This window comes from Chroicocephalus ridibundus, chromosome 5, assembly GCF_963924245.1.
Source record: "Chroicocephalus ridibundus chromosome 5, bChrRid1.1, whole genome shotgun sequence".
In the NCBI taxonomy this organism is placed as follows: Eukaryota; Metazoa; Chordata; class Aves; order Charadriiformes; family Laridae; genus Chroicocephalus; species Chroicocephalus ridibundus.
The window spans coordinates 10,910,278-10,935,984 of NC_086288.1; the positions used below are offsets into that span (position 1 = coordinate 10,910,278).

The following is a 25,707-nucleotide window of genomic DNA, read 5'->3' on the forward strand; positions in this document are numbered from 1 at the left end:
TCCTTTGCATCTTACGTTGCATTGCCAATTTCTAGTGTATCCAGTTTGGAAGTACAATATACTCTAATTAAAAAGGTTGGCTATATCCTTGTTTCTTTTTGGGTTTCCTTCCTCTCTTTTTTTCACCTTCAATAGATTGAGGCTTGAGTAGGAGGGAGGAGGAGAGGATTCTCCTACAAGACAAGAAGACACAAAGAAAAAAGGTAAGATGTTATCAGTGGTCGTAATTGAAAAGGAAAGCTCTGGTTATTACTACTGATGAAGAAATGCAGCAAATACTCCTCGGATGGGGACAGCACTTCCCTCTGTGGGCTCTGTACTTGTACCAACCCGCCAGGTCAATTCTGCCCGAGGGAGTGTGGATAACGCCTCTTCTGAGGAGTGTGCTCAGTCGGGAGGATGGAGCTCTCCGGCCCTCCCCTCCTCAGCCCTGCAGTTCAAAAATCGGATCCTTAAACTGTAGTTTGCTGAACCTGGCCTTGCTTGGGAATAGCCCCAGTCAAATCAGAACTCTGACCTTAAAGAGGAGCAATGCAGCGACTGAAGGAACATTGTACATTAAAAGATTGTGGTGGAAATCTGGAGGTTTTTTTATTGTAAAAATATCATGTATGCATTTTGTCAGCATTTTAGAAAAAGCTTTTTTTTTCCCCAAAGATTAATGAAGTAATTAACATGCACACAGGAGGCTAAAGGAGGAAACCCTAAGAACAAATTTCCAGGAAGCAAAGATATTATTTGACTCCACTGAACAAGAAAAGATACTAACTTCCTTTTAGGATGTTCAGAGTATTTAACCACTAACCAAGGAAAAAAAAATAAACCTGGGTATTCATTAGATTAAAAATTATCCTCAGATAAATTAATGTTAACATAAATACCTGTGGATTGCCCTTTGCCCTCAGTTAGGGCAGTGTTAAGGTTTAATCAACTGAAGAATTCTTACTGTAATTTCTGCTGGGGTGTGGATACGAATCGTCAGGGCCTCCATCGGTACCTTGCTGGAGTGGGTGGTGCTGTAACAGCTCGTGTGTGGGATCCACCGCTCCCTTTGCTGGTGGCCAGTTAGTCAGGTGAAGGGAAGGCATCTTTGACATTAGGATGGTAAGACGTTCAAGAAGAGCTGGTCTTTCTCTCCCCGTCCACTGTATCTGTAACAGGAACTATAAAGTGTTACTCGATGTGGGGGCTATTTGTGCTCCGGTATAATTTTGAAAGCTATTGCAGAGATTGATCTACTAAGCCCTGATTATATCTTGATGGTTTTAAAACAGATCTCTGCTTGTGTAAATTGTTAGAGTTCTTTTGTAAATTATTATAACCATTCATTTAATTGAGACGATGGTTTAAGATGTAGGTTCAAATGTTGAGTTAAAACAAGCAGAGAAGGTGCAGGGAGTGAGTCAGGGAGCACCTTGGCTGGCAAAGGAGAGGGGACAGGGCTGTCTGCACTATTTGATGGTGTCTCACTGTCTCCTGGGCAGGCTGGGCGGGACTGAGTGATCTGGCTGCGTCAGGAGGCAGCGAGCAGCTGACTGCAAGTCTTGTAGCAGCTCCAGCCCTTAAGCATTACTGTAAACTTTTGTTTAAAAGCTGGGGGTCAGTCGCAACCAAAACATCAACCAAAATTTTTGCAATCGGCATCTCTACCTTTACCAAAACCCACACATCCGACAGAAGAACCCAATGTGGCCAAATAGGGGTATTAGTCTCATGATACATAACAACAAGACACTGTTCTTTGCAGCAGGTGGCTGTAACATGCCTGAAGACCTGCACAATTATAATCAATTAACTTTCCCAATATACATGTATTGTGATAGAAAACATCTCGGGTTGTGTATTGACCCTCTCAGGGCAGCAAGAACTGCCCTATTTTCATTCTGCATCTACATATATTTTTAATAAATAATTAAATTAAAAGTTGACATTTTTTCAAGCAGAGTTGGTTCTTAAAATCCTGTACCTGCCATAGTCATCATGAGCCCAGTAGAACAAGGCTTAAGACTTCGGAAAATAAACCCTAAAATTTTCTGCAACACTTGACTGTAGGGAGAGATTCTTTTGCAGGGGATGGCATCATTTACGCGGGGCCATGTTTTAAAATACATGTCGTGTTAAAAATATGTCAGTTGTGCACCTAACAGACAGACATCTGCATTATATCATCCACCATCATAGCTGCTGCTAATTGGCCTCCTTGTTGACAAGTCCCAGCAGCAAGGTTAAGTACTGGCTGTAAAAGCAATCCAGCCTCCTGCCCGCGGGGTCAGAGGTCAGGCAGCCTGTGCAGGAGCCTGCTCAGCCTCTTCCCTGCAATATATTTCCTGAGACCTAATAAAACCCCAGCGCAATCACTCCTACCCCGAGGTCTGCCAACCACGACTGTGTCTGCGGAGCGGCACTAAGTGGTGTGTCACCCGCTCAGCGCAGAGGCATGCAAGGGAAGAGGCATCATCTTTTGTATCGAAGTTTTACAAACCATCAGTGAAGCACATAAAAATTCCAGAAGCAACAGCTGCCCTTGGATGTGGGGCAGCCGAGGCCTGAGTGCCCAGCAGGAGCCCCTGGGAAAGGGACTGGGGGGCGTTTAGTGCCCCGAGCTCAATGTCCCCTGAAAGGTGAGCATCTTCAACACGCCTTGTCTTGACCAAACAAATCCACTTGCTGCTTTGTAAAATCTTGGCCTAAAAATCCTGGTGGGAGGGTGCAGGGAGCAGCCTGCTGCTGATTTCCCCCCGGGGTGCACACCGGCCGGAGTACGGCACTGCTGGCATCGAGCCAGGCAGGACAGCTCGGGCATCACATGTGTCTTGGCAACCCTGGGCTGAGTTAACAGGTTACATCTGACCCAAAGACCAGAACTTGCCTTGGCTTGTGGGCTTGTGTACCTCTCGGGAACACACTGCTATGTATAACTAGGAAGCCATCCAGTCGCTCGCTACGAGGCAATCCATCAGAAATGCAGCTGTTGCCTTCCACATATGCACAACAGCTGTCTTTCACCAACCTGGCAGTGGCTGTATTTACATGCCTGACTCTCTTTAGTAAGTACCCACCATTTCAAAAAAGAAAAGGGGGGTGGGGGGGGAAGACAATTTAGAACTGGAGCTGAGGAGTGGGGGCAGGGGACACACACCAACTTGAAATGTTTCATTAATTAAGTTTAAAAAAAAAAAAAAACAAAAACAAAAGAGAAAAAGCCAGACTCCCTCAAAAACCCCTAACAGCTGTGCAGCGGAAGAGCACAAAGTGATACTCAGGCCCTTCTTTGCAGCTTTGCGAAGCCTCTGGGGCCTGGTTCTCTCCTTTAAGATGTGGGGAGGGCATTCCATGCTAGGAGGTTGTTTTGCTTTGTTTGGGTGGGTTTTTTTTTAATTGTTCCATTTCCGTCCTCCTCAACCATGATTAAAATGCAATATATGGCACAACTCTGAAAAAAAAAAAGAGCCAACACAAAACCAACAGTTTTTCCAATTTAGGCTATAGTTAATGAAAAAAGACTTTGAGGTCCTGTAGTATCCTCTGTTGTTTGCACGTGGTTCTGCTCTACTTTACTTTTCAAACCTCTACTTTCTAGCTCATACCTTTGTTTTTTTCCAGCACTTCTCAGAGAGCGTTTCACTGGAACTGCAAGCTTTGGATTGTTACTCTTCTGGGAAGGTGCCTGTTTAAATAAAGAATAGAAAAATGCTCTTTATCGCTGAGCCCTAGGCCTTCATGCCAACGTTCGCAGCACAGCCTAACATAGCCAAAACCAAAAATAGGCCTCCCTTTCAGGCTGGTCAAAAAATACCAAATACTTTCTTGATTCTTTCCCTGCTGTTTAAGACTGGAACATTCATTCACACGCTAGACTGAAGAGTTTGCTTTTAAACAGACTGAACAGGAAGCCAGTTGGGAGGGTCAAAGTTGTAAGTAACGTGCTCACGCATAGTTGAGTAGGACTTTAAGGCCTATTTATGCACAACTGCGTGAATGACTACAAATGTATTTTCCCTGTCTTGCTCTCACTGCCTCCTTAAGCATTTTGCCACAAATAACCACAGGAGCCTGGTCTAGCCCCTGCTCCTCTCTGCCCGAACAGCCCCGAGAGCAGCACTGCCACTGCAATGGCCAATGCCGAATAATTTGCCAAAAAATCAGAGCACAGGGCTGGAGAAGGCGCCGGCCTCGGGCACCTCTCACGCGGTGTAGTATCACACACACAGATGTTGTCTGGGTCCTGAGAGCAAGCGTTGCTTGAGGAGAAAGCAAGAAGTCATTTGGATTTCTTGTAGGACTAACTTTTCTAAAACTGTGTGGGTAGATTAATGCAGAATTTCTTGCTAGAACCAGCAAAATGAATTATGATAAACTACACATCTCTTGTATTTCTTATGTTGCAGGGATTAACACTTTCCTGATATCTAGACTTTCCAGTACACAGCGTACAACTGCATCCCGTTACAGTTAGAAGCAACAGTTGTTTTAGCAATAAAAACCACAGCGTCTTTTTTTCCTGAAAGTGAGAAAAAAAAAAATAAATAGCATGGGAATATAAGTAAAGCTAAATAGTTGCAGGAGTGCTCTCTCCATCAGTGTGCCTCTGAAATAATATGCATATATTGGTGGTTGTCACTCATCCCAGTGACACGTTGAAAATGTACCAGAATAGCTCTATTCACAGGTGTCATCTGAGCGATGCCCATTTGCACTTTGAATATTTAGTAAGCAAGCATTAAGACTTCATGTTTTTATACCTAGCTGCCTATTTTTAATGGGACTGCATACCTACAACTTAATGAAAAGATCTAAATATAATGTTAACGTGATTTTAAAATATGCACTGCATCTTTTAAGTTGACATTTCAATTAAAAATAAGTAAGATCCAGTTATATGGTGATACTGTGGTAAGATTGCATTTTTACAAGTTTCATTCTTACTCAAAGTGACAGATTTCTGTAAGAAGAATCGTCCTCCAGCCACTGAAACCAGGAAAACATACTTAAGGCCGCACTTAATCACTTCCCGAAATTGGGATATCACATTCTATGGATAAATGCATTCTGTGGTAAACCCATTGTCATTTTCCTGTGGATAGCCTGTTAAAACTAATAATTGCATAATAAAATTTAATTCACATCCAATTTTTAACAGGAAAACAATGCCATGCGTGCTGTAAAAGGTTATTCTACACATCTACGTGTGTGTAACTACCATCTACCACTCTCGCAAGTACCGCCTTTACCTCGGTTGCAGCAGCTCTGCTGTACGGCAGGGAGCCTGTCAGTAGCCGCACAGGTCTGGCAGTCCTCAGCTGCGGGTGGATGGTCTCAGCACACTCGGTGGCCCCACACATCACCTACTGGCCCAACGCTCTCTGGGTGCTGAGCTCCAGCTGCTTCATGGGCACGTTGCAGTCATGGAAGCGTGTGTGCCTGGAAAGACGACACCCCCCCCCACCCCCGCCATGGCATTCCCAGTATCCTGACCCTGCTCAACTCATGTAACAAAGAATTTAACAGTAAAAAAAGAATCCACTCGTGTTTTCTTCTAAGCTCGATTTAATTTACTACGGTCCCTTTGGTGCTGCCATAATAAATCACATCTGACCTCCTCCTAACGTGACTGCCTGAGGCATAAGTACTTATGATACAGAGGGAGGACTGACCTGTTGTCACTGGACCTGGGCTTTTCTTTAAACCTATTCCTATCTCCAGCACCATGCTGTTCCACAAACTACATGTAAAGTCACTACGTAAAAAAGTACTCTGTTTGCTCTGCAAAAATAGCTCCTGATTAGCCTTCCCCAAGCTATTTTATAGCTGCTGCTGCAGGCCCTTGAGCTGGACAGTCCCACTCTGCTCTCGCCACAAACAGAGGCCACTTGGTACTTGTGATCCTCGCTGTTACCCTGCTCTGGCCCTCTCCGCTTCCATGAAAAGCTCATTCTGCTCACAGTTCACTTCCATATGTGGTAAAAGGGTTGACCCAGCTAGATTGGCCTATTAATTCCTCAGTTCCAGCCAGTATCCTGCTCTCAGGGTAAATGCTACTGACTAACACTTCAGAAGAAAGAAGAATTAAAAAAAAAAAAAAATTGGGATTGCTCAGAGTTTTCTTCCAGAGGAATGTTTTGCTGTCAGACAAGTTTTAAGAGACACAGGAATTTCCTGTGGAGCACAATTTGTGGTTCCTGACGATGAGCGCTACTGGACACGTTCTGACCGACTGCCTTTGGATCTGGTTCCCAAAATCCTTTACACAGAGAGGTTTTCCTGAGCACTCTTTAGAAACTGGATGGTTTCCATCAGGATTTTTGATTCTGTCACTGTAATAGCCAGTTCCTCAAATTCTGTATTTGGCAGCACAAGTCACGTGAGTCCTGTCATTAGTTTTTTTGTCACCTAATCAATAGGTTGTCAAGATCCAGGCTCCTAGTTTGGTGGTAGAGACTTCAAGAATCTTCCACATTTAGGGAGCCAAAACAAAATGGGTGGGGTGGTTTTTTTTTGTATAGGTCAGAAAATTTGTTTCCCATGGGACTCTTTTAGCTTCCTGGGCTAGACTAACACAGGAACTGAGACACCTAGCTTTTACTTCTAATGACCAAATAAAAATAAAATAGATCACCAAAAACTGTCACTGGCAGCCAAAGAGAGGCCAGGACTGTGAAGTCTCTAATGTGAATGTTCCCCAGCTGCCAAAACCCTGCATGGTTCAAAGCTCGCTCTTGGCACTGCCAACCAACCAGGGACTGCCTTCTCCCAAGTCATCTGCCAATTCATGACAGGCCAAAAAGTCAGAGAAATCCCTTAGCTCTGCAGCTCTTTCTAGAAACCTCAAAAAGAAAGGTTATTTACCTCTAACTCCTCTGAGATCTGCTGTCTGTACGTATGTTGACACTGAATTTACTGTGCAAACACTGAAAGCCAGAGAACTTCCACCCCAACAGTATTCAGAGCAGAGCACATACCTTGCCTCCTCGTGCTCTGTTCTTGCAGAGGGTGTCCCACTTGGTGTGACAAGTTGCAGTGCCATAACAAATTCAAATCAATCATCTTGCTTCCACAGTAAGACAGACAAGCCCCTCAAATCTCCTCATCACAGGCCCAGTAATGCAAGGGGACTTTCTGAAGACTTCCTTCCTGTTAACAGAAAAGGAAAAGCATGTGCAACACCCCATAATGCAATTAATATTGTCAGTCAAGTGAAATCTGAAATCTTACACCATCCCAAAGAAGGATTCACCTTGAATTCTGATGGTAGCCTTGTTTCCCCTTGCCTTCCTGGCAATAAATAGGACAGCCAGCGAGGAAAGCTACCTTCAAGGAAAGACTCCCCTCCCACCTATTCAAAGGTCTTTGAAAGATCTCCCAAGAAGGTGGGAGAACACAGAGGAACCTCCCACCCACGGGCACGGGCCAGAGACAGCTGTTAAGTGCTCTGAAACTGCAGGGAAGAAAGTCTCCAGCAGGCAATCTGGGACACTGGGCAGAGACAGCCCAAGAGAGGGCAGCAGCCTGTCTGCGCACCACCCATGCACTCATACTGATATGTCTCCTGGTGTTGTTGATAACAAGCACGATTTCTCTTACTAACGGACAATCAAGCATGTGCCAGACCCATCCAGTCTTCAGGCCATTTCAGGAAGGACCTGAGACTCAGGCGGTAACACCTGAGATTGGCAATAAAACTCTCCAGGAATGGAGAGGCAGAGGAGTTTGAGGTTCTAATCAAAGAGCTGTAAGAGCTCGAAACCAACACTTTTTCACCAGCAAGCTCAATATGGCTGTGCCCTGACAGAGCCTGCAGGTTATTTTGGACATGAGAGGTGTCAGAAAGTAGATTAATGCAGCCTAACAAGGAAATGGGGAATGCATCCACCATGGTTCACAGGCTGGCCCTGAAGCAAAACAACGGGTATTTCTTAATTTATAAGGCATGGCAGTTAACCTTGAGGTACCTCCAGTTCAAAATATGGTTCTTTTTTCCTGTTTATGATCAAACAGTACAGCGCAATTCAAACCCCTCTCCTGGAAGGTGAACAGCAGACAGCCACACCAGCTGCTCAGGGCACCTGCTTCCAGTAATCTATCCTCTTCTTTGCACAAATAACATCAGAAGATGAACACTTTATTTAAGTAATTACCCAGCCTCATCCCCTGACTGCACATCTTATCTTGTCTGTGCTGCCACTATATCGTAGGTCCCCTCAACTATATGGGATTTCTTTTACTCAAAATATGAAATAATGCAAACACAGGAAATACCACAGCGAAGTGACATTTAAAAAAACAAAAACAAAAAAACCCCAAACCTTTAAAAGTAGTATTTTCTTTCTTTTTTTTTTTTTTTCCCCCAGGAAGAAATTGCAGACAACCCATGTCAGCAGCCAAATTAAAACAAACAAGTCTTTCTGAAGAAAAGGTGCTCTTTCTAGAGAATCAGGCTCACTCATTAACTCCAGAGTTAATGGACTGCAGATTCTTCAGCTTTTGGGAAATACAATTTGACAATTTGTAGAGGAAGATTGATTTTTATTTATATATATAGATTTATTTTTTTATTTTTTCATATCTATAGATAAAGACTTCATACCATGACACCAGCCACTCTGATGCATGACAGAAGTTCAGTATCTTTTGAAGAGAAACGGTCAGGATTTGGGCTGATGGACTATAGTGTGGAACCTTTTCTAACTCCAACTGAAAAATGCGTTTTCCTTTATCACATCTAACACTGGCGAAGACGGCTGCATCTGTCAGGTGCCAGGATTCCAACCTGCCCTCGCAGGCTAGAGAGAGGTCTGTCAGCCTTTGACAAATGAGTCAGAAGACAGTGATGCAAAGATACCCTGTGGAAGGAAATGAAAGGGAAGAGTTTTGCAAAAGTGGGATTTTGCTCTGAGTAATTAAAAATAGTGTGAATTTCACACCAGCTCAAGCAGCTTCCCATCTACGGACAGGAGCAAGGAAAAGGGGAAGAATACACAGTGCAATTCACTGCCAGAAAGACTGCAGAAATACACCTTCATGAGAATCTTGAAACATAAGCAGAAGGAAAACTTGAGGGATGGATAGTTTTAGCAAGGCCAAACCATGTAAACAAAAGATATCAAGGGAAAAATAAGGGGGGGAGGTGGAGGGATCCAAATGGATTTGAATCTGTTGAGGCTACAGAACCCAGGTTTCCTGACTAAGAGCAATGCCTTGAACTACTTAACCACAAACAGGCCTCTTGAAAAAAAGTTATGCCCTCAAAGTTATTTACCCAGCAGCTGGGAGTCCTGATCTTGCCGGCCCGGCATCTTCTCTCCTCCAGCTGCAAAACCTTTTATAACCTCAGTAGTTCTTACCCACCACAAAGCACTGAAAAAGCCCTGGTCAAAAACAAGTCAGAAACGCAGAACCCAGAAGGAAATGAGAACCGAAGCGATTGATTTAGGACTCTGCTCACCATTTTCTTTAGCACATTTTCCCTGGTTCTGAGGAGTCCAATACGCTTCTGAAGGAGCATGGAGCAGTTTGACATACTAAGAAGGGCGGAAAAAAACAGATGGTAACAAGTGGTTGTTCCTTTTACCTTAGCTGTAAATCTGAGTACGACACACAGAGCTCCGCATCAATTCCAAGCAAGTGCAGGCAGATATACAGCATGCTGCTTGCCCTGACCAAGCCATAGAGCAGCAGAGAGAAAAATAAGGCTCTCCAGCAAGACATAAAAATACTCAAATCTGTTGTAAATAGGATTGCAGTTTTAAGGAGGTCTAAACTCTCCTAATGCCATAAAAACATTACTACTACCTAAACAGAGTAAGACTACCCACAGATCCCAAACAGCCCTACAGCAGATGCAGGTATCAGCTGGTAATGTGAGCATTTTTAAGGAGCAGTGTGGTGCAAGAAGGCTATTCACCAGGGTTAAAAATAAAAAAAATAAACTAATGCACCCCCCCCCCCCCCCCCCAAAAAAAGACAACATTCAAATCAGCTCAAATTGAATCTTTGATAGGGGCAACATGGTAGCTATATCTTGGTTCTTTTTTAGGGACAGATAAAGAGGTTCTGAGGAAGTACAACTATCCCCACCCGAACCATCCAGGAATATAAACCTTGCGGGAGGCAATCTCACCACCAGTGCCATGACTGCTTTGCTGTAAGTCCAGCAGATCTGGTGATGGATCACAAAATCTATGGGTTGTTTCATGTCATGCTTGTTGTTAAAATACTATGTGTTTTGACAGGTTTGTAGGAGGAAAGTTGGGAACCGACGGCAACTCCCCAAGCTCCTGGAAAGGATTCACACCGAGAGGAACCACTAATCTGTCTGATGCCAGAAAACACAAACCACACAGACCTTGAAGCCTCCCTCTCTGCCAGAAGGACTCGAGCTTTGCAGTGCCCAAACGGCAAGTCCGGGAGCATGAACTGAGAGACTCTCTAAAGAGATCATTTCTCTTTTGTAGGATGTTTACTCGAGTCTCTGGAGTTCCCTAGTAGGGAAGGCAGAGATACTCAACGCTGAAATTATGTAGACAACAGCATTTACCATGAATCATTTGGCATCAACGACAAGTGATTTTTATTTTTTTTTCTCTCTCACTGAAAGTACACAGTTTTTCCTATGTGGGACTGTGTCTGGCTGACTTGATCACCAGGAAGAATGAAAGCAGGATGCCTGATCAAATACCAAAACATCACTCAAAAACACTGACTAATATTTACAGTTCAGTCTCTAATCAGTTATTTAACCAACTTCAGTTGTGAAAACTCAATTGCAGTTTAAAAAAAAAAACCAAAACCAAAAACCAACCAAAAAAACTCACCCTCAAAAAATCTGAACCCACTTGAAAAATAGTTAAAGAAAGAGATGAATTAGTAAAAAAAACCAACCCAAACAACAAAAAAAACCCACAACAGAAAAAAACGCCACCGAAAAACCCACACCTCAATTCAGTACAAACAACAAAATAGACAGAAGCAGGGAACAACTACATTGTTTTTTCAAAGCAATAACTATTATGACTGGTACCTCTGAGAATTAAACAGAGCGAGCTCTCCAGTGTTTTGACCTCCAGAAGGTCATGTTCACAAGTCAGTGACCGTAAGAGCCAAGCTGGCATTCCCAATGCCCACAACAATAGATCCAATTACTTCAACCAACAAGCATTAAAAAGCAAATGCAGCACACAAAGCTCCTATTGCTTTGTTAATTCAAATACATATATCTGCAGATATGAAGATGAGAGAACAGCACCCTTGCCGTTTCTGCATGCTGTACATGCTCTCCTTTCTTAACTTTCCTTATACATTTTGTTTTCCACTTTTTTTTTTCCCCTCCCTGGTGTTTGCCTGTTTGGAAACACTTCACCCAAACTCAAACCAAAACAGGGCTGAATAAATCGATTCGCTGTTTCTTTTGTCAACGTTGCTCTTCCCACCATTATTCACTGCAATTTTTCAAACTTGGCTAAGAAAAAAATACCACTTTGTTCTTTCAATTGCAGATGCATAGATCTGCAAATGCATAGCTCAGTAAATAAATAATCTCAAGCCTCATACTTACTACTCAGTGACTATTTTGAATTTGCTAAGTAACCTAGCAGTTCAAATAATTCATTTGGAGGAAAAATAAGAAACAGAAGCCTTCAGTAAGTACACTGCTGAAGGCAGTAAGTTCGAAGGGGATCAATAGCATTTTATAAAAGGCACATTAAAAAAAATAAAATCTACAAAATCCAGCAATACCTACCAGATACCCCAGCCCCAGGGACATCTGAGGAACGGCTGGGACCAAATCTCAATGAAAACCCCTTCACAACTATTCAGCGTCATCTCCTCTGTCCCTCTGGGTGGGGATAGGATTTGCCTTCCTCACAGAAAGGCCTAAAGACCATCACAAATCTGGTGCCTCTGTGGGCTCCCATGCTTGCACCTCAGCTCCTGCGCTGCCCAGATATGCTAGCGCTGGCTCTGTCTCGCACAACACAGGGAAAATGCTGCCACCAAAACCCTCTGTCACCTCTGTCTTCTCCCCAGGCAGAGAAAGGTCTGCTCAACGGCTTCAAAGTGGCAGAGGAAAGCGCCCCAACTGCTGCCCACGGGCCCACCAACAGGAACCGATCGCAGTAGAGGACCTGTACTGAAAGGTGAGTTGAATATGCAGTTTAATGTGACTGTTAACGGGGAGGCTATTTATGCCTGCTTTGTAGATGTCCCTATTTTCTTCAAATAAAGTTGTGTTAGAAGAGCCAAAACAAAAATACCTATCAAGAATATAGTAGACAAAACTAACTGTGGAAGTGATACTGCCCCAGAAAAATGTGATGTAGCCAATTTTGCAGGGTTGCTAATTGTGTATTATTAAGGACATCATACAGTGACCTATTAATACATCTAGAGCCCTCTGTCGCCCTATTATCAATAACAAACGGGAACCTTCTGTACTATTTTGGGAAATGACCTTTCTCCACAGCATTGTAGTGTAGCACGAGCCAGGAGCCTCCCGAGCTGTAACTCCAGCTCCACCACTGACTTGCTGTGTGACGAGGAAAAGTCGCTTTAACCTCTCAGGGGCTGTTTCTTTTTCTGTAAAGTTGTAGTGACACTCGCCTACCTCTCAGCTTGGCGGAGTGCTTCGCTCAGTTCAGATCTTTGAGCAGAGCTTCGAGGATGCAAATTGCCAGGTCAGCACGACGCACTGCTGCGGCTGCTTAAGGACTTTAACACGGTAGAAATTCAGCTGCAGCAGGAAGAACACATTGCACAGAGCTACAAGATTCCCTTTTCACAGGTGAGAAGTGATAGCCACTAGCTTTAGGCTGCAAGTCACCACCTAGTAACATTTAACTTGTCAGTGATTTCAGCTACAGAGTTTCTCAACACACAGGAAAGAAAAGCTCGGTACTTGTTCCCACCTACATGCCAGCAGAATTTGGGGTAATGTTAACAACTCACATAATGGCAAAGGATACACCTAAAATAACAGCGTGCAGAGACCATAGGGTGAAAATTACTGGGACAAGCAGAACGCTCAGTGGATACTCAGTTTATGCAGTCTGGTACATTTCAAAGGTCAAAAAAAATAGTTGGGTTATAGGAAGTTACAGAGATTAAAAAAATAGAGCAGAGACTGTAACAACACCATCTCTTTCTCTCTCTCTAAATAAATAAAAGTCATGGCTACATGAAGTCATTCTGAAAACATGAATTATTTAATTTGCTTTGGTGGAATATTCCCAGGCTTAACCCCCTTCAAATTGTGGTAAAAGGTGGGAAACAATCTGATCCATTTACAAACTACGAGAACGTGCATAAGCCCACAAATAAACCTACAGAAAGGCTGTACTCCCAACTTAGAAAAATCCAATCACTTAACTCTTTTCCAAGGGGCAGAGGTCAACATCTCACTTGATTTTCAACATCTCACTTCTCTCCTGCCTCACTACAAAAGAAAAGGCTAGATACTGATATGGTATTTGAGAGCTGTCTAATAACTGCTTTTCATAATTTCACCAACAGATTCCAAATAAAACTTACTTTGTCGCTTGAATCCCATCCCGCTGGAGGAAATTCCATTTCAATTCCTTTGTAATTGACAGCACAACTCAAATTCCTAAATCTGCATCCTCAGTTCTTCAGAAATAAAGAGACTTTCACAGCGTGGAAAATTTAACCTGAAAGCCACAACACCACACCCATATTTACGTGAGGAAGTTCACAGGGTGAACACTCTTCTTTCATCACGGTGATCCTCAAATGCCCTCAAGAACTCCTTAGCTATTATTTAAAAGCACTTTGTTTTACAGACAGATAGACAGCAATATATTTGACACAGATGTTTAAACATTACATGATTGAAGTTTTATAAGAATTAAATTATAGTAGTTATTGAAAACCATGTTTGAATTTAATATTTAATATGTCTCTACTGACAGATTGCATTTAGTGATCTAAATGCGATCTAGTGATTAACAGTGCCCAGAGACAGTTTATCCATGTTCTCCAGATTGAACTTTGGCAAAATTTTAGACCCAGGATATGGATCCATGGGTATACAGAAAACAAAGGACAGGAATATGCATCACTTAGCAAGTGGTTGGGTATAACACTTAGGAAACAAAGTGGGGGGGCAGCATTTTCTCTCCTGGGCAGAAAGCTTTGAGTTGTGTGGAACACCCTGATGTGAACATACAGGCCCAGATGGTCACTTTTGCTTCCATAACGTATTCATGCTACATTTTGGAATTAATTTTCTTTCACCCGACAACTTCATGAAAAAAAGTTTACATTTCATCAGCAGCCCAGGATCAGTGGGTCAAGAAATTAGGCAAGCTGCTAAGAGAGCCTTTTACCAGTTTATTAAAGCATACCCTCAGCCGGGGCAAACGCATTTCTAAGGTATTTTGACCCCGTGGAGGAGCCGGGGACCTGGGAGGCGGAGGAGAGCAGGGAAGGGCTGAGCGCTGCTATACGGCACCATCTAAGGGCTGTCTATAGGTACTGCAACCGGAGGCAAGGACGGCAGCTGCCCCCAGCCAGCTCTCGGGCCCCCGGGCGCAGTCACTGCACTCCCGGCGGCAGAACAAAACCTCCTAAGCAACTTTTTCTCTGTGAATCACTGTCACTCTTTCATCCAAAATCATCTAGCAAATGAAGTTACGGAGAAGTTGGCTGAGGAATAATATTCAGCATAAGGAGATTTACCTTTGTGGTTTGTAGCAATTTGTTTCTCTCCGTCGAAATTTCTTGGTATGCAAACAAGGTGGTTTATTACAAAAACTCTAGATTAAGCACAGGAAGAGAGAAAAATTCATGTCTTTTAGATTTAGAAACTAAAAAAACAAGAGTAGCCTTAATTCTATCCGGCTTGCGCAATATTTAAATCTCTATTTCAGTTTTTCAATGCAAATTTATTTTTCTTCGTAAGTTATACAAGTCTTGTTTGTAAAAATCTTTTCTTTTGGGGTGATTTTGTGATGCAAGCTACATAAGGAAATACCATACCAACCTGCGGATCCACTTAGTCCAGCCTCAATCTCAAGCAGCAGCCAATAAAGAAAAAAAAAATAAAAAGAAACCAAAACTATTCAAACTGTCCCACAGAAATGTCCTTGCACTTCACATGCTCACTAAGGGATACATGTTCAAAATGCTAGATGAGAGCTATCTGGACTAGATTCATTTACAGGATCTGTGCATGTCTCCAGAGCAACATTTCCTAAGATGAAAGAGCTGGCAGTGGACCAAACAAGATTATTTTAATTATTCCAGTTTCCCTCTGAAATTTCCTGTCTCATTGCATATGAAATTTACTAGCCCAGAAATGGAAAACTGACTCGCCTAATGGGACAAAACTCAGGTGACCTGTATTCTAGGACCCCTATTCAATCACAGGCACGTGCTCAAACGCCGTCCCTTTCCTGATGTCAGGGTATGGAGAAAGAGTAGCATTTCTGGTATGAGCAAGTGCACAGCAAGGAACTGTGTGTGGTGGCAACGGGTGTGTGGAGCAGAATCTGCAGCTACACTGAAAGCCACGTGCATCCTGCAAGACATGAAACCGGGCCTTCCCTATTTAACACATCGTGATTCAGAACAAGTGATTAATCTTAGTACAGAAATAAAATATTCGGTGGCTTTTAGTTGTGCTAGTGCTATCCAGCGGGCACGGTCTGCCCAGTTGCTGCAGATGTGGAAATGACAGCACTAAAGAGTCTCACTGTAAAGACACTTTCATTTATAAGGGAATGCCACATTCCGATGGATAGCTAAAAGGAAAGGTGAAGGATGCCAATATTTTAATTACCTAAAGTTTCAAACATTAATGTTCAAATCTACTCAGGTTCTATTGCCACTGCACACAGAAAGAACAAGTCAGGTATTCTGCATCACACCACTCAAACAACAAAAAAGTTTTTTGCTTTTACTGAAACTGTTTTCAAAAGCTTACTGATTTTGACTTAGGTTCCTTCTTCTCTTGTAAATCAAGTGAAGAATGTGACTCCAGCTACTTGTTTTGAATTCTGCAGGGATCAAATATTATCAGCTGTTGTTCACTGCAGACAGACAAATCATATTCACAGCTCACAAAAAAAAAAAAAAAAAGAATCCTGTTTCCGTAAACAAAATTTGCTCAGCAAGCAAAGGCATGGAAAGTCATTCCTCTTAGTCTCAGACAGCTGTCAGGATTTCCAGGTAGATCACTTTGTTAAGATTTGTGCATAAAAAATATTTGCAATGTAATTCACGTTCCAGCGTGCTGTTTATTTTACCTGATTGAGCTCTGCCAGCTACCATATGCTTACCATGCTTTTGACGTGACACATAGGACAGAAACCAGTTTCTCGTGTGGCTGTCTTTTCTGGAATGATTATCCAATCTCAATTGTGTGATTACAGCAATATTAGTCCTCTCCATGAATTTTATGAGACTGCAGAGTTTCTCCTTGAACTTCAGATGAGAAGGGACACCAGAGGATAACAGGTTTGTGAAACACATGCTGACCTTTTAGTATGTTGACCTGTACTGCTGTTAACAGCTATCAACAAATCCTGAAGCGCTGATAGAGGGGAGAAGGCAGTAGTGGAGGTGAGAAGGAGGGAAAGGAGAAAACCAGCAGACTGACAAGGCATTATTTTCTACCCAATGTCCACAAGCTTACCGATGTCTCAGGATCATGACATTTTTGGCAGAAAAAGTATACGAATACTTAGCTGTTTCTTACTTAGACCTAGAAGTAAAAGACAAGCATCTGAGTAACGGTAAAAGCTCCTAGTCTAAGCTTCTGACATCATAAGGCACATTACTTGTTGCGGTTTATGATGTCACTAAAGATCCCTTGTCTGGACTAACAATTTACAGTTCAGAAGTAAAGTGAAACAAGTAACTTACTCTTTGCACTTATTTTACAGGCTTTGCCAGATTTGATCATATTTAAAAAAAAGGGGGGGAGGGGGGGAACTGTCGTTATATCTACATTCAGTGCAGACCCCTACTAAACATTTTCTTTTCAAACACATTTAATATTCCTTCTAATTCAGTTTGTGAAATCCCTCCTAGATAACCAGGAAATTCTTAGCATCCTAATTTTCCTTTCCTCTACGGATTATTTTGCCTACTCCAAAATACTGGGAAAGCTTCTCTAAGAATAATCCTTACTGTGATGGCTGAATTCTGTTTCTCCTGTCATGAGAGGACAGTCTGACATCACAGCCTGGGAACAAGCTCAGGTCCTTTTCCGCACAAACAGCAGGACACATCTTAGCACCGTTGGCTTGTCTCTAAACTTCCCATCCTCCACACCTGGCTACGATGGTGCCTGCTTTCTTCTAAGACTTGATGAGAGAAAGAAGACCAAAGGCCAAAGGTAACGAAGGGGTCAAGAAGAGACGGTTTGCCACAGGTGCTGCTAACAGACACTGAACAACAGTTTTGCACGACTTCAGAAATCCTTGTCTTCTGCTCGTGAGCTCTGTCCAAGCCTGGGTTCACCAAGGTCACAGGAAAATAAAAGGTTGCACTTTTGTTGATTAACGCTGCTAAGCAACAAGTCATAAGAACTAACATTACTCTTGTCTTCCACTGGTTGCAATTAGAAAACTACAAGCAGGATCTTTGTGTCATAGATTCAGGGCTGACAGAAACCTTTAGCAGCGTGACTTTGCAATGCTACGAGCCACACAATCAATGGGAGCATCTTCTCATTATACGTACATCACGCGTCCCCAGCCATTGCAGTTTGCCACAGTGCAGGTCAGCTCAGCCATCTGAAGTTGTAATAGTCTTTAGTTTATAATCTTTAGGTTATAACAGTCACTTTCAATAGAAGAAACAAAGCAAAAATATTGTTAATGCCTGACTGACCTTATGGATATTTCAGAAATTTAAAGAGCTGTATAACTAAACTAAAGCTTTCTTGCACTACTCTACCAGTGAAAGAGATCTAAACATAAGAGAAAATGAAGACATAGTAACTAACATACAGCAGGAACTCACTTTGCCACAGTATTTTAAGGAAAAACACAGGAATCTCATCATCCATTCTGAAAAGTGAAGCTTTTGACTTGTTACAAGTGAATAATCATTTATTCAAACTACAAGGATTTCTAGCTTTTCCTTACTTAGAACACAACTCTTCCAAAGTTCCACCTAGTTCCAAAGGACAAGTGTCTGCATTAGACTAGTGCCCCACAACATACAAATCCAAAAGGGAAACCTCACACAAGCAAACACTGTGGATCACAAAAGTTTCTGCAGCTTGCCAGTGAACTGTCTAAGATAATTCTTATGCTCCCATGGAAGAAAACAAGAGAAAAATAGACATTCTTCTTGCTGCTCCATAACGTACCTTCTCCATAGACTACCACGAATGTCAGCTCCTCTTTTTCTTGTTTGTTCACCAGCTGAACCATACCCTGGTATGGCAGCAGGGAACAGAATATGCCTACCGCACTTCCATTCTAAATACGTACTGTAATTGCTTATGAGGTTTTAGTTTTGAAATTTTTATTCTCAATCCACAAATTGTGTTAATGTTCTAATACAGGGTGGGTGGGTTATTTTTAAATAAACTGGAAGGAATATGACCACGGAGTATCAGAGCTAGGATTTGGAAGAGGAACCCCTGTTGTTAGTCAACCTGTGTACTGCTGATTGCCCAAATCATAAGTTCCAAGGGAATACACTGATTTTTCTTTAAATACGTATTTTATCAACTTCTGTTTGATCATTCTTCAAATGATATCTGTTTTGGAATAGTCCAGCAGGAATAGTTACGGAAGGACTAAGGTCTGTAAAAATGTTTCTCATTTTAACTCACAGATAATGTTACTTCTTGACTGTGCATCCAAGGGGGAAGCAACAGAGCACCCCGAGCAAGGAAAACTAAAGGGGAAATAAGTATGTTTACACCAGTCAGCAGTACAGAGCAAGTCAATGAGTCTTGTCACATTAAGACTGAAAATTTTAGAAGGGAACTGCATAAGGTTAAAAAAACAAACACAAAAAACACCAACCCAAAACTAGCTCATTAATATTCTTTAGCTCAATCCCCATCCCCAAAAATCTCGAAACAAATCTCAAGACATATCTCAAGACAAAGAGACACCCAACACACTGCAGATTTCACAAATAAAGAAACAAGGATGCAAGGATAACATAAATACTGCACAAGCATGCATAACAGGAAGTAATGCATTTACAAAAGGCAAGGGCAGATTAGATATCAAGGCAAAGTTTTCTACTACTTAAAGCAGGACATCACAACAGAACAGTAGTCAAGAAGGGGTCACTGGGTCCTGTCACTGAAAACAGAGAGATTAGATATGAAAGGAATAAGTCACACTGAGAGCATGAACTTGCTAAGAGCATTTTTTCAACCTTAAGTAACATGGCCGTAAATATATATGGGGCTCAGAGTAAAGACTACTGAACTGTAACCCTTACACTCTACTGACCTGTTTCAGAGGCCTGGGTAAATCACTTGATCTCACCACGCTTGTTTTTCCAGCTGTGAAACACCAGCAACAGCTATTACACAGGGACCTGGGGAAAAGTTTCACACTTACATGCAAGTGCAAGACTTCGTAGGACACGAGTTTGTGTATCTGAAAAGTTTTCTCCTTACCTCCCACATCAATTTGTCTAGCCACAAACTTAATCTTGTAATTATTTTCTCATAAAGTTATATTATTTTCTCATTCTGTTCTGCAGTAGCTGTGGTTTTAAATGTTAACATGAGAGCAACTTAACAGCTCTAGCAACTATGAATATGTCAACATCCTACTCAACAGATTTGTTTACTATCTTTTTTCAGAAGCCCATTTACTTGAACGACAATATTTTAATGCATTTCACCCCACTTAATCCCACAGAGATAGAAATGATGAGCTGGAAATGCTCTTCCCTATCTTAGGAAACACCTAATTGTTTACTAAATTGTAGCCTACCAGCTAACGCTACGCAACCCTTCTGAAAACAATGCATTTTTTCCCCAGCCCATGAGGACATAAACAAAACTGCACAATTAATCAAACTGCAGTTGACTCCAAAACATGCCACAGCAAAATTTTTCAAGCAAAGAATTTGGTTTTCACACGTGAGGCTCAAGTCATAGTTCGCACAGTACAGCTTTTCAGTTTGATGGGGAATCACTGAAAAACAAAGCAGGGATGTTTATCTATTGTGCCGTTTCTGAAGACCCTTCTCAGTATATTTCTCCATCTATTGAAGCATAAGGCACAAATGAACACATAAAGGCGGCAAATCTAATTTTTATTCAATGCTCTACTTTAAGAAGAAAATGCAGTTGAATGAAAAGTAGAACTTGCTTAAGTCATTGTACTGTCTTCTTCTAAGAGTTCATGAGTAAACTAACGATACTTTAAAAGAAGCAACAAAACAAGAAAATAATGATGGCCCACGGCTCCAGTGGATGGATAGCTCTGCCTCCAGAAAACATCCTGAAAAACTGGTAAAACGTATTCTGCTCGAGCAGCTGTCACTTAAACAAAGTTGCAGGTTCTGTTCTACTTGCTTGACAGGGCGCGTACAACAGGCAAGGAAAACAGCAGCCCCTGACAAAAGTAATGCCAATAATAAGGGTTTGATCTAACAGATAGGCACAAATGAGGTCCCCTTAAAAACTGTCACCTGAAACAAACAGACTGTCAAAAAGTTGAGAACTCACCGATTAAAATGCTGCTGCTCTCATTAATTCATTTTCCACCTGACTCTCATTTCTTCTACTAAGTTCCACCAAAACACAGATAATTTTTAAAGCTGAAAGGATAGAAGACATTGCTTTTGGTTTGGGGCACTTCCTGTCTTATTCAACAGAGGCTGTTTTTAAATAGAAAAGAAACTGTAAATGCTACATTTTTTTCACAACTCAGCATGGTCCTAATGAAGTCGCTGTGCTTCTGCCACCCCCTAACATTCCTTCAGTTACTTCTACGTAACTGGTTGCAGCAATCTCAAATTACTCATTTGGGATGCAAAGTTTAAGAAATAGGAGTAAGGGGGTAAGAGCACTGAAGCTCTGACAATTTATGAGCTGGAAACCAGCTACTTCTGCAATGTTTAATTTGCGCCGTTTTGAGAAACTAAATGAAAAAAAATCCTCAGCATTTTCAGCATTCACCTTTTCTGATAACTGCCAAATTATACCTATGCAGGAATCAAAATTCTGAAGCACAGAGGTTTATCAGGAAAAAGTAAACTTAGCTGGGAACACACTGTAACAATTGGGATGAGGGGAAGGAAGAGAAAAAAAATCACTCCAGGAAAAAAAAAAAGGAAAAAAGAAAGAGGATCCTAGTAAACCAATTCATTGCTACCCTGGAATTGTCTCAAAAATTCAGACTCAGGTTGCCAGAACTCAAATGCTGTGTGAAACACATACTTCTTAGGAAGCCAAACAGGTGAAACTGAGCTAAAATAAAAATTAAAGACACCATACCTTTTAACATATGTGTCCAGAAAATCAAGACTATAAAAATCATCACTTTTAGTGCTTTTCTTTTTTTTGTAAAGCCAATTCATGTAAGCAACAATAGAGTCAAAAAATCTCATGCTATTTTACTGGGTTTCTGTCAGGTCTCAAAAAATCAGCTTTTTTCCATTTTATCCTTCATATTTAGTAGGTACCAGACAAGCTCTGGTACCAGAAAACCTCAAACCATTACTACTAGAGACGAATTATTCGAGTATAAAGACATTTGCTATTAAAACATCATGGATGACATTTGTCCCATTTGCTGTCTACATTTAAAAAAAGTCTAACTAAATTTTGCTTTTGTATTAAAACATCTATTTAGAAACTGGGATGGTTAAAATTCCATTCTCCTAGTGCATAAGAACTAACTATAGCTTCCAAACAGGGACCAAATACCACTATATTCTATTTATATGCACACAATTTGTTTAAACTAAGACTGTGGTCAGGTGCTGCCAGGGATTCATGCTGTCACTCAAGGTGAGGAAAGAAAAAGCAATCCATTCTGACAACAGCTGATGCTATATTAGAATGGAAAGCTGCAGTGTCAACTGCTCTAAGATGGTCCCGTAGTTGGAATAAAACTCTGCACCACAAAAAAAACTTTCTCTCCCCCCCTCCCTAAACCAGTCACATTTTGACACAGGCATACATTTTTGACCAACAGATGTATGGTGTGTACAAATAGAAGACTTAGAAATGTATGTACTCTTTTTCAATATAGTCTTTCGTAATCTCTGAGTGTTTGGATTTGTCATGATCTTTGCACATACAGTATTTTTTTGCAGAGTACTGGATAGATATTCTATCAATGTCTGCTGTAGTAAAACATTTGAATCCACACATAGAAAAACTGTATTTAATGTTCATGTTTACATAAAGCACTTAACAAGAACAGAGAAGGATCTAATGCTTAGAGACCATCTTTGAATGCTTTCAGTAACAGGTCAGCTGCCAGCCCAGGAGACAAGACACCACTAAGAACTTTTTCTTCCAGAAGTGGAATCTTATCCTTGACTGCCAAGTGACTCCGGAAATGTTCCAACATATTTTCTTGGATGAGATTCCACATCCACACTTTCTGCTGTTTCCGTCGTTTGGCAATTAACTCACCACTTGTGAGCATGAGGTCACGAAATTCTGTCATTTTATCCCACATATCTGAGATACCTTCTCCAGTTTTGGCAGAGATGCGCATTACCTGTTGGATTCAGAACAATTTTTAAAGCCAAGTAACAACAGGGTTTGAGGGTTCAATTACTGCATCAAGTAGACTGCATGAAAATTAAGAAACGCAGAAGGCACCCTTACTTCAATACACTCACTTCATGATGCTCTAAGCAGTTTTGTGCTGGTTTCGTTTTTTTTTTTTTTTTGAAAAAAGATCTCAAAATTGGGATTCTACCAACTATAGGTGGACCCTGAGATCCATAGCATTTGGGATAAATAGGTCTTGTCCGACTGCTTGTATGATGAGTGAGAATAATTTTTAATGAGTCTTTTAGCGAAAAGGATTCAAGTCCTTTTACTCAAGTAAAGTGTTGCTGTTTCACTTAAATGTAGAGTTAATTACATACTCTGGTAGCTACTCTTTTACGCTTAAAATATTTCAGAAATGAAGTATTTCAACTATTTTTTGCATTTGCTTTCAAGACTAGGAATTAATTTTGCCAAAAATACTTCAGGCATCCAACATGATGGAACAGTTTATTTTTTTAAAAAAGCCTCACTCTCTTTCCCCCATATAATGGACAGGATACAGCCCCTACACATCAGTATTTTCTTTCTTCAGACACTGCCATCGCTGAAAGAGACAGATTTCTTATAACCTGTTTAATTCACTGGTCTCAAGCAGTTCTTTTGGGTCACATTTATCAAATGTGACCTCTCATCAGATCTAGAAACAAAAATTGCAAAACGATGGCTAAGCCTCAAGCAGCTCAGACGATTTAAACTTAATTCAACGGGTCAATTTTAATACCAGGGTAGAGCAAACTTCCTTTATATATAGAGGCGTATAAATAAAGGGAGAGTGTGTGTGTGTGTATGTGTGCTTATTTTATATACACATACTAAAAATTAGTACTGAATCTTTTCCTCAATAATTTACCATAACCATTTAATAGATGGAATATTGCATTAAAACTAAAGGTCCACAGTATGAGAATTACAATAATATAGACATTGTGTACAGAAGTAGATGAGGTTCTTGCCCAAGAACTTTTATTATGTGAGAAATTAAAAAAAAAAGTAATGCAATAAAGGAAACACATGAACAATTGGAAGAACAAAGATAATCATTGGCTTCAGAGTTATAAAAGAGGGAGAAAGAGCTTATGGGATATTTTAAGATATGCATAGTTTACAAAAAGCAAGACAAGTTTGTACCACTACTGATGTTAGTCTGCTAGTGCTGAGACTGTAGCTCAGGACAGAAATCATGGGCAACAGGACTGGCTTTGCACAGTGTTTCATGTGCCACACTTTGAGATCAGAGGTGAAACAGAAACAGCAGCAACCAACTCCGTAGCTCAGTGTAAAACCGAACACCAGAACCGAATTTTTTATAAAAGAGCCCAGGGAGACTAGTAGAACTAGATGAGACTATAACACTCCTGACTCATTCAGCACTTTTTCAGTTGCAAGGTGGGGGACACAAACAAAAAACCCCACCCACCAAACAAACAAAAAAACACCCAAACACACCAACAAAACCAAAAAATCCCACGCAACTGCCCCCACAAACCATAGTGAAGTACACAAACCTTTGGTCTCCAAACCTTTGAACGCTTGCGAAGCAGCTTCATAGCACTAACATATTCAGCTTGTATTCTCCGTGCAGGTACAACTAAATCACCATCAGCTTTATTTATAGCAACTAGATCTGCCATCTCAATTATACCCCGCTTGATACCCTAAATGGAACATGGAGAGAAATTGTGAGTATTCAGAAGGACTGTGACATGCTGATTTATCACAAAAAGCAGGTCAAAATGCTTTATTAGTTTCTGGTGGCTCTTGCTGATGTTTTTGTGTGTGCGTGTGCTAGTCATACAAAAGTAGTACTAATGGTGTCTGTCATCACTAGTTATTACTCTACTTTGATATGGGAAAACTAAATATGGATATCGGGGTTTACATGATAATCTATTTCATGTGTAGAGACTTAAGTTTTAACCAAAACATGCCCAAGTTTACAAACTTATTTATATTGATTTCTGTTTTCCTATAATACAAAGCCACTCCCCAAAATCATATATAACTACTAAATAGGCCACAGTAAGTCAGAGTGTGTCAAAATTTTACATCCTAATACTTTCAAAATCATGGGGCGGGGCGAGGAGGGCAGGATATCAGATCCTAACTGTGCAGTAAGTTGATAAAGACAATGAAAAGATTTCAATAGTAGCAGTGTAATTTACAAAACACTATCAAGATGGATTTTCTGCACAGACAGATACTACATCTTAGATTTCCAAGTTTCTCTTTCTAATCCTAGGTAATACTTAATACAAGAAGGTGAAAAATACCTGTAATTCATCTCCACCCGCAGGTGGTAGCAGTAATATAAACATATCAACCATGTCAGCCACAGCAAATTCTGACTGTCCCACACCTAAAAAATTAAATCCAGAGTTCACCATTTATTGCAAACTTTAAGTCATATTAATGACAGTAATTACAGCAGATCCCCATATTGCACCATGAATAAATCCCACTAACAAACAAAGACAACAGGAAACAAAACATTTTTTACAAGACACTGTTTTTACAAAACATACAGGACTAGAAAATTGACAGAATGGGCATTCATTTCCAATCAGTTACTATGTATGAAAGCGTGAGCAAAATCAAGGATGGAAGTATGCAATTAGTAACACAGCTCATTCAGATATGACAACAGGATAATTAAAAGACAACCCTAAGCACATACCTACTGTTTCCACAAGTACAACGTCGTAGCCTCCTCCTTCACACAGCAGAATGGCTTCATTTGTGGTCCTTGTTACACCTCCCAGCGTCCCTCTGGTTGGAGACGGTCTGATATATGCATTCATGTCTCTTGACAACTCAGTCATCCGTGTTTTATCACCCAATAGAGAACCTTAAAAGTTTAATGTTTAATTATTTCAAACGTGCAAACTAGCCAAACTTCCCCCTCTTACTCCCGATAAATGAGTGAGAAGACAGATCTCTTGGACCAAGTCAGTCAAATTAGGATATCC

General features: G+C 41.1%; 1 protein-coding gene across 12 annotated transcripts in view; it reads right to left on the bottom strand.

Moving 5' to 3' along the window:
* Nucleotides 1-35: 35 nt before the first annotated feature.
* Nucleotides 36-25,707, bottom strand: part of MMAA (metabolism of cobalamin associated A) — a 29,549-nt gene continuing 3,877 nt past the window's right edge. Inside the window, exons 4-19 of one of the 12 annotated variants that reach the window (XR_010071337.1) lie at nt 25,416-25,586; nt 25,012-25,097; nt 24,247-24,396; nt 22,595-22,682; nt 20,675-20,766; nt 19,443-19,530; nt 14,996-17,468; nt 14,692-14,768; nt 13,525-13,661; nt 13,364-13,429; nt 12,602-12,727; nt 8,585-8,840; nt 5,232-7,131; nt 3,588-3,667; nt 947-1,151; nt 36-173 (exon numbers count right to left, since the gene is read on the bottom strand). Coding sequence is in view for 5 of the 12 variants with exons in the window: in XM_063336719.1 (XP_063192789.1) it covers nt 22,395-22,682; nt 24,247-24,396; nt 25,012-25,097; nt 25,416-25,586 (695 nt within the window). In the remaining 7 variants the exon portion in view is untranslated. The other 11 variants (XR_010071339.1, XR_010071341.1, XR_010071338.1 and 8 more) reach the window with 11 other exon arrangements.